Source organism: Dendrobates tinctorius, unplaced genomic scaffold (assembly GCF_039654945.1).
Source record: "Dendrobates tinctorius isolate UK_male_01 unplaced genomic scaffold, ASM3965494v1 ptg000020l, whole genome shotgun sequence".
Taxonomy (NCBI): domain Eukaryota; kingdom Metazoa; phylum Chordata; class Amphibia; order Anura; family Dendrobatidae; genus Dendrobates; species Dendrobates tinctorius.
Genome location: NW_027361688.1, coordinates 8794978 through 8804925, shown reverse-complemented (window position 1 = coordinate 8804925; position 9948 = coordinate 8794978). Strand labels below are relative to the sequence as shown.

General features: G+C 44.9%; 1 protein-coding gene across 1 annotated transcript; it reads left to right on the top strand.

The window, feature by feature from the left end:
• The first annotated feature begins 2261 nt into the window (after positions 1–2261).
• LOC141083385 (E3 ubiquitin/ISG15 ligase TRIM25-like) lies at positions 2262–8115 on the top strand. Its single transcript, XM_073567603.1, has one exon. The coding sequence runs from the start codon at positions 2413–2415 to the stop codon at positions 4015–4017; it is 1605 nt and encodes a 534-aa protein (XP_073423704.1). The 5' UTR covers positions 2262–2412; the 3' UTR covers positions 4018–8115.
• Positions 8116–9948: the final 1833 nt, after the last annotated feature.

Here is a 9948-nt window from a genome sequence, read left to right as displayed (position 1 = left end):
ATTGGCTGGATCAGACCCATGACACAACAATGTCATGTAACCCGTCAGGAAAAGTGCCACTGACATCACTGGAGGTGAGCATCCTTTTGTCTTTATTTTAAATGGAGCCCTGAAGTGACTGAGCTACTGGATAACCCCTTTATGGAATATTTATACCCATTAGGACATTATAGAAGAAGGGTTTCATGCTCGGGACCTTCTTTTACTAGAAAAACCAGCTCACTAAAGCGATATGTTCTCCTCTGGAGCTAAGAATAATGACCCCGCCATGTATGGAAACAAATGAGGAAACAGGAATGGATCCAGCTCGAATGGAGGAAAATCCTAAACTTTTATTAGTAGACTGTAAAATTATAATTACATCTGAGGACTGTCCATAAAAGATATCATCAACGCGTTTCTGCTGCGTGTGGCCCCCTTACTCCATTGGAGCTGGATCCGTTCCTGTCTCCTCACTTCTGTTACTATGCAGAGCTCCGGACTTGCTGGCTTAGGTAAGATTAGAACAAAGCGGCAAGGATCCGTAGACTCTGGAATAGAGTGTATGTATTACACCGGGACACGTCTGACACCGTATTCCTACAGATTACACAGGAAGATACAGTAGATAGAGAAGATATAGATAATATACAGTATCCACAGTGTATTACAGGAGCAGCCGAGAACATGAGATTTTATTCTCATCTGCCCTCCGTGTAAAACATCGGTGCACAAACTGTCCTGTGCCAGGGACTACACCACAAAACCAGAGAATTCGGACAAGTGTCACCAGCCCAGGCACTCATAGTCACCGAGCTAAAAATGTCCCAGAATCTCCGTCACTGCAGAATTTCTTGGAATAAGCACTATATCCAATATACAGTGACCCACACTTAGCTTAGGATCAGACTCCAGGGAAGGCCCTACTTGTCAGATGGCCTGGCAGGGTAAAGCAGTCTGAAATTATTCTCAGAGGACCAGCAGATCGTCCACCTCTCCCCTTCAGTAGCACACGTCATTGCTGCACCTTCTAATGGTTAGCGGAGTTTGAATAGCACAGACGACTCTGCGCCTCCCAACATCTGTCCAAAATCGTACTCTTCAGAATGTGAACAACATTAAAAGGAGAAACCCTCAAAACAATCTATGGCTTCCCAAACTTCATAACAACTTCTCAGTTGCTTCCAATGTTCACCACCAATTTCAATGGACCATAAGGATACTCTAGACCAGGGTTCCCCAACTCAAGTCCTCAAGGCCCACCAACAGATCACGTTTTCAGGATTTCCTTTGTATTGCACAGGTGAAGCAATTATCACCTGAGCAATACTAAGGAAATCCTGAAAACATGATCTGTTGGTGGGCCTTGAGGACTGGAGTTGGGGAACCCTGCTCTAGACCATCTACATTAAGCATGACTGTAAAACCGGTCATGCTGAAGGATGTTGCAGGCAGCAGATCGCTCTCCACGGCGTCTCCAGACTCTCACATCGGTCACATCTGCTCAGAGTAAACCTGCTTTCATCTGTGAAGAGCACAGGTCACCAGTGGCGAATTTGCCAATCCTGGTGTTCTGTGGCAAATGCCAAGCGTCCTACACGGTGTTGGGCTGTGAGCACAACCCCCATTTGTGGACGTCGGACACTCAGAAGATCCTCTTGGAGTCGGTTTCTAACCATTTGTGCAGACACATGCACATTTGTGATCCGCTATAGGTCATTTTGCAGGGCTCTGGCAGTGCTCCTCCGATTCCTCCTTGAACAAAGGCGGAGGTAGCGGTCCTGGTGCTGGGTTGTTGCCCTCCTACGGCCCCCTCCACATCTCCTGGTGTATTGGCCTGTCTCCTGGTAGCGCCTCCAGCCTCTGGACACTACCCTGACAGACACAGCAAACCTTCTTGCCACAGCTCGCATTGATGTGACATCCTGGATGAGCTGCACTACCTGAGCCACTTGTGTGGGTTGTAGAGTCCGTCTCATGCTACCACAAGTGTGAAAGCACAACCAACATTCAAAAGTGACCAAAACATCAGCCAGAAAGCATTGGTACTGAGATGTGGTCTGTGGTCCCCACCTGCAGAACCACTCCTTTATTGAGGGGGTCTGGATAATTGCCAATAATTTCCATCTGTTGTCTATTCCATTTGCACAACAGCATGTGAAATTGATTGCCAATCAGTGTTGCTTCCTAAGTGGACAGTTTGATTTCACAGAAGTTTGATTTACTTGGAGTTATATTCTGTTGTTTAAGTGTTCCCTTTATTTTTTTGAGCAGTGTACTTTGTTCGTGAGAAAATACCTTTAAGATATACAAAATATCATATGATCCACAAAATAGTGGCATTCAACTGTCCTTAAGGGGTTAACAAAATGGGCGTAACAACAACTCAGGGTGAGGCAAGTTTAGTTTCCTTTCCTCCTTCTTCCGTCAGCCATGGCGTCTGCTGACCTGAGAGACGAGCTGCTCTGCTCCATCTGTTTATCTACATTTATGGACCCTGTAACGCTGAGATGTGGACACAACTTCTGCCGGGTCTGTATTGATCGTGTGCTGGATACACAGGACGGGTCTGGAGTTTATTCCTGTCCTGAATGCAGAGAAGAGTTTCAGGTGCGGCCGGCACTGATGAGGAACATAAATCTCCATAATGTCGCAGAACGTTTCCTGATTACTCAGCAAGAACAAGAGGAGATCACCGGGATCTGCTGCACTTACTGTGTGGACTCTCCGGTACCTGCTGTTAGATCCTGTCTACACTGTGAGGCTTCTCTGTGCTATAAACACCTGAGAGCTCACAGCAAATCAGCAGAACACGTCTTATCTGATCCCAGCACTTCTCTGGAGAAAAGGAAATGTTCTGTCCATAAGAAGATCCTGGAATATTACTGCACTGAGGACGCTGTTTGTATCTGTGTGTCCTGCAGTTTGGCCGGAGAACATCGAGGACATCGGGTGGAGATGCTGGATGAGGCCTCTGAGAAGAAGAAGAAGAAACGAAGAAAAGTTCTCCAGAAACTGATCACAAAGAGAGAAGAGACTGAGGAAAGAGTCCGGAGTCTGGAGGAACGCAGGAGAAAAGCTCAAGAACAAGCAGCTGGAGAAGCCGAGAGAGTCACTGCCCTGTGTACAGACATCAGGAGACGGGTGGACGACCTGGAGAAGAAGGTCCTGAGTGAGATCTCCAGGCAGGAAAAGGAAGAGTCACTGTCACTGTCTGCTCTGATCCGTCAGCTGGAAATAAAGAAGGACGAGCTGTCCAGGAAGATGAGACACATTGAGGAGCTGTGTAACATGACGGATCCACTGACTGTCCTACAGGAACCAGACACCGGTGACTTGTGTGATCCTGAGGAGGAGGGAGGTGGTGAGGACACAGGGGGACATGATAAACAGCCCCATGATGGAGGTGACCTGGATGTGGCTGTGATCTCACACACATTACACACATTATGCGCTGTAATATCAGGTATAAGGAGCGGGATCTATGTGGTGAGTCCTGCAGACATATTACTGGATGTAACCACAGCTGCTAATAATCTCCATATATCAGACGACCTGAAAACTGCAACCGGGACACAAGAGAAACAGAATCGTCCAGAAACAGCAGAGAGATTCCAGGATTATCAGGTGATCAGCAGGAGGGGATTTACCTCAGGACGACATTACTGGGATGTGGAGATCAGTAGATCAGGGGGGTGGAGGGTGGGGATGTGTTACCCCAGTATGGACAGGAGGGGGCAGCAGTCACTGATTGGATATAATAACAAGTCCTGGTGTTTGGGGAGATATAATAATCAGTATTCAGTGATACATGACATGAAAGGGATCCAGTTACCTGACAAGATCCCCAGTGATAGAGTCAGGATACGTCTGGATTATGAGGCCGGGCAGTTGTCCTTTTATGAGCTGTGTGACCCCATCAGACACTTACACACCTTCACTGCCGCCTTCTCCGAGCCCCTTCATGCTGTAGTATGTGTGTCTTGGAGAAAGCTTGATGGAAGGTATGTGGATAACTGGGTGAGGATTACAGGATAGGAAAGGACACCTTTGAGGTTCCCTCTCACCATTGCAGTTGAGGACCGCACCGCTCCATATTTCATGCCTCGGCTCCTGATTTACAGTTTGGATTATCTTTGTGCCCCTGGATGATACAATCAGGGTCAGTTTTGCCTTTTCTCCATCAGAGGAGCGCAGTTGCACTGAAGCAGATCCTGAGATCAGGCATTTTCCCACCATTGCTTACACGTTCTATAGAAAAGAGCTTGATAGACGCAGTGGTGGTCGGTTTCCTAACCACCAAGCAGTAAACAATAACATTCATAGAGAATTTCAAGAAGTAAATTTCAGGTCCTTGCTTTTAAAGTCACTTTATAATTTTCACCATTTATAATGAGAATAAGACTTTAGAGTTAAGATACGGGGGGTTGTCCAACTTTAGGGACATTTTATTTCTACTGAAATGCTTGTATTTAGGGTTAAAAATATTTTTTATCAAGTGGGTTTGATTAAAAATTTTGCACCGTTTGGCTTTTACAGGCTTTTTGTTTTTGTGTTCAACTTTGATTTTGTCTGTGGCTCAGTGCATTGTTTTTTATTATTGTGTTGCTTATTTTTTGTTGTTAAACCTGTAAAAACAAGAAAAGAAAAAATTGCCAAATAAGAAACTGACGAATAATTAACCAACTTCAGCCTCGTATAAAAGAGCCACAAACTGTCAGAATGGGCTCACAGCCATAATAGTGCAGCACCGACACTATGGAGGGCAAAGGGGGCAAAAGAAGGAAAATGTTCCTGCAAGTAAGAATGTTACTTTTCTCAGGTGTCGGCACCAAAAACCACAATAGAAATCTACTCTGATTATTGTGTTTTTAATGCTTTTTATATTTTATCTCTTTTTTTAGTTTTTGGTGCAGATTTGATGCAGTTTTTATGTTGTATTTTTTTTAGTGCAGAAACACTGGGATTGTACAGATGGGTTTATTACTTGGGTTATTTCAGATTCCCAAGAGAAACGTAAAGGAAATAAAAGCACAAAAAATACACAATTCAGCAGCGTCATATATAAATGTTTGGTCCATACGGATGTAACCGTAGAGCCGCGCTGGGGTCCTCATGTGCGCTGAGGGGGATGATCTCAGATACTCATAGGCGCCATCATGCCTCAGTATATACTGCAGTATATAGTGTATGGCATCATGCGATCACAGGTTGGAGCAGGGTCTGGTTGGGATATTTTGCCTTGTGGGGCAAGCACCCAGCAGCGGCCATCTTTATTGTGTTTACCTCTGGCTGCTTTATAAGAGGTGACAAGGCTGTAATAAGATAAAGCCGGAGTAATGATGGGATGGCTGTGGTCGAATGCCGACTACATTTTCTTCCCTTCTATCGGTGTCGGTGTGCCACTGAGAGAGGTGTCTGAGACTGGTCGGCACGTGACCATAACTATTATACACATTCATACTTGTGATCACTATGCTGGGAATACAGGGGAATCCTGACAGTGTGCACAGCGCTCTATCACGATTCAGCGATCTGCAGTGTCGGAGTGACTACGAGAATTCGTCTAGAGCTCTGAGGACCGTGCTGGAAACATAAAGTGTGCAGCTGGTTAATTACATGTCGCCTTCAGAATTTATTCACATATGATTGCCTCTATTGTAAAATCGATAAATCAGTGTAATGAAGCCGCACAGTAACGTTTTCTTCTCTAAACCTGTGTAAATGTCGGTGTAGTGTATGTCAGTGTATTAATGTCCTCAGCTACTGCCGCCTTCTCCGGGACCAGCGCCATTTCGCTCCTCTTCTCAGTGACATCACCGCTCTGCAGACTCTGTGGGTCACGCTGCGCTCTGTCTGACCCAGAAGTGACTTTTACAATGTAAGTCTATGGAGCGTAAGAACGAGACTCATAACGAGGGTCCACAGACTCACATTGTAAAAGAGACTTCAAGCATAAAGTGAGGCGGAGAGTCTGAAGAGCGGTGACATCACTGAGAAGAGGAGCAGAGCGGCGCTGGACACCGGAGAAGAGGCTTGACTTTTGGATATGGGACGGACCCTACTCCATCTTAAAACCACCATCACTACAGTAAACCTAGGCACTAGAATAAATACACAACACATTATTTTGGTTGTCAAAAATGGCCACAGCTTTATTAAATCACAGGATTAAAACCATCACAGTCAGGCGAAGTGCTAGTGCATTGGGATTCACAAGTCCTGTGATATCCCCAGCTGTCTGACATCCAGCACCAGGACAGACAGCCATAAAGGGGCGGCACGCACTGGCTTCCCATTCAAGCAGAGCCAGCAAACTTTCAGGGCACCAATGACCCTATTATCCTCACTCCTGTGCTTAACCACTGTGCCCGCCCCTGACTGACGTTACCATTACAACGTCCTTGAGGCTGGCCACCAAAGCCGAGCCTGTTCACCACCATGAGGTTTTACATCCTCTATTAATTAAAATGAGTCCCCCTTAACTTGTCTGCAATTTCCACCTGACTCCTAAACCGCCACCAGAGAGGCCATTTGACACCTTAAATGGACTCGACCCCCATCAACCATGCCTAACAAAGCCATCAACCATTTCTACATGCTATGGAAAGACTGTGCACACAAGTAACAAAATTCCAGAGCTCCGACAGATTAATTTTATCAATGCCATGCTACCAAGTTATGATCGATAATACGGTAACTACTGCAAAATAGCAGTTGCTAAACATCCTGCAATGAGGATCCCATAATGGGGAATGTGGAAAGTAAACCATAATTAAGGAGGTAGCCACTATCTGAATACCTGTATAATGACATCTGTCATGCCTCAAGAAACTATAATACTGCATGTACTGTAGTCAGCTCTAATAATTCACCAATTCACAGATTTTAGTTCTAGAAACCACCATTATTTACAGTAGTTGTGCAGTAAAAATTTCTTAAACCCACTTACTATCACTACCCGAAAAGTGATGAACATATCAAGAGAAAGATATTATAAATAGGGAGTAATTAAAAGTTATACACAATATAACATCAACATTATAACCGACCATAAAATAACGTTCAGAATTTCTGGAAGTAGTAATTTTAATAAACCTATAGCAGAAAAAGTCTACAAAGGCATTAATAATAACCCTGCCACTCCATTGTTATTTGTTTTTCAGGCACTTGATAACATTTACCGTTGACCTCTCCAACTGGGTCAAAGCCATTGGGAGTAGGCATATTGCCCTTCGTATTAATGCACTTGATTACTTTACCCTTAGCCGATCCCACTGGCTCAAGGGCATCAGGAATAGGCATATTGCCCTTCGCATTAATGCACTTGATTTCTTTACCATAGTCGCTCCCACTGACTCAAGGGCACACAGATTAGGTACATTGCTCTTCAGTTTCATGCACTAGATAACTGCATTGACCAGACGACAACCTTGAAAGAAACATTATTTGGTCAGTATAAACAGTCAAAAACCGTGCCTCGGCATTCTCAAGTCACATGAAAGAAGAGAGAGGGTCCTTGAAGCTATAGATTGTATTGAAAAGCATGCCTATCATGTTCTCTTCTCCCCTCCAGCCACAGTTCCTGGCTCAGAGGAGCCAATTTATTCTGTAGGCATGCAAAATATGATTGCCATGACCCCAGGAGTAAGGACTGGGATTGCATATCTGTTTTGTCTGCTCTTGCCCTTACTTCTGATGGATTCTGCCCTTAACCAAAATGGAGTTGCTGGCGTCACGGGGGCCATCTTGTTTCCTGTCTGAGACTCCTTGTTTGCTGTATACATAAGGGAACTCTGCACACTATGCATTGCTTGTGTATCTTGTTCTTTACTTGCTGGAAGGACTAGCAACCTGTTTGCCCCTTCTACTCTTCGGGATACCCCGCTTGTTCCTGTATCTACGTACCACGGAAGGACTCTGCTGCTATACCTGCTCTGCAGCCACCTCTACTACGGTCTGCTCTCCATTAGGCCCGGATTCTGGGTCCTGGATTCCGCATTGCTGGACTGGTATTCGCACCCTCGGTCTGTACTACTACTTGTGCATACTACTGAGACTGTCTTATTGTCTGCTTTTGCATCTGTCAGCTGAAGTGCATATTTCTTCAATAGATATATACATCTTGAACTGTGATATACCGTGTCTGTCTTAATTTCTGGCCCACGTCATCGGGCTCCATAGAGTTCTAGTATAAACTTAAAACACCAGGGACTTTACCCTAACAGGGTCTTATGACATATAAATGCTTCTGAAGATCAGGGGGCCATACCGTGATGATCACCCCTCCACAGCAGGGGACCATACCCGAGATGGTTACCCTTCCAAACCCAGGGGGTCATACTGTGATGAACACCCCCCCCAAACCAGAGGTCCATACCTGAGATGATTACCCCTACTGACCAATTTATCAATAACTTCAAGGACCCACTAAAAGGAAAACAAATAAATTCTTTTTTTTTTTTTTCATTTTAATTCATGTTCTTATTAAAATAAACATCAAAGCCTAAATAACATTAACACGCTGGGAGGAGTCCTTGAAGCTCCCAAAATCTGGTGATTACCAAACATAAAGGGTACATTTTATGTTCAAACAGTTACTCGCAGCCGTTACCCCACAGGCTCGGGAGCACCATAACCACAAGGGTTCCAATGTTCACTTGAACTTCCTGGGGATCTGACAAACCCTTGCCTAATCTCCCCTCCACCTTTCACCAGATCCAGAACCATATTAAATTCCAAAAGGAGGAAACCATATCCCAATGGATCCCCCAGACCAATATTTAACAAACTTCAAGTACCCCCCCCAACCGCACAAGATGTGGGATAAGTGAGGATGAAAACACCGTGCAGGTTTACAACCAAGGTATACAACAGGTTAATAATGGAAAATATCCCATCGTAAGGTCCGGAAATAGACAGAGATGGGCAATGCTGTGTTATATGCTGTAATAATAAATGAGAAGCCGCCTGCTCCTCTACAGCAGTTACAGCCTCTAATCACCAGCTGCGCATAAATGGTAAGAAATATAAGATGTAGGTCTGGTATAAGCTGCAGCCAAAGGTGTGTGAGCAGAAAACTGCAAGTTCTGTATCCCAGTCACTCTACTACATACAATAGACGAGACAGGGCTGAAAACTGGGCCCATGATGTGTCCTCCAGAGCAAGGTGCAGCATCACACTAGGAGTGCCCACTCACTGCCCGCCATGTGCGGAGTTATTAGTGCCCACTCAAATGTGCTGAGTTACTCCCCGATTATTTATTTGACATATGATAAAATATAATCCATTCAGGCCGGTGCTATCCACATCTTAGGTAATGTAAAATAAGCACTTGTTGGGTATACACCGATCCTGCAAACATATGATGGGGACAATATACAGAAACAGGATGGATATATCCGGCAGGACAGCATGTAACATAAGAGGACTAAAGGCAGCAATAGCTACAGAAATAAAGCACCAAGCTGGAAGTCATGTCCAGATTATATGTACAGCCAGGACAATAACCTGGAGACACAGGATGTCTATACCCAGCATGATCCGCATACAGCAGAGTGAGGAGTGATATCATGTATACAGACCTGTGGTACAGGTTAAGTATACAGCACAGGAATAGAGCCTTTACACATATACCATATATAGTGACAGTAACCTGGTTACACAGGATCTGCACACCCAGCCTCACAGTATGTAACAGAGATGAGGTCACATACAGATCAGACTCCATAACTGGGAAGGGGGGATAATCCGCACACAGCAGGGTCAGTATACAGTGCACTGACATGAAGTGCAGCCTCCCATCATTATACATATACCATCCCCCGCCTGCTCCTCTCACCAGTGTCTAATACATGGGACTGCCCAGCAAAACCATAGTAATGGCAGACACTGGATGTGTCCCTGCTCTGTCCTATCATACATATACCCAGAACTCATGAAGACTCTGTATAACACAGCAGTAATGT

Bases quoted from the DNA above. Each gene is read 5' to 3' on its own strand.
- LOC141083385 (XM_073567603.1), top strand. From the start codon at position 2,413: ATGGCGTCTGCTGACCTGAGAGACGAGCTGCTCTGCTCCATCTGTTTA.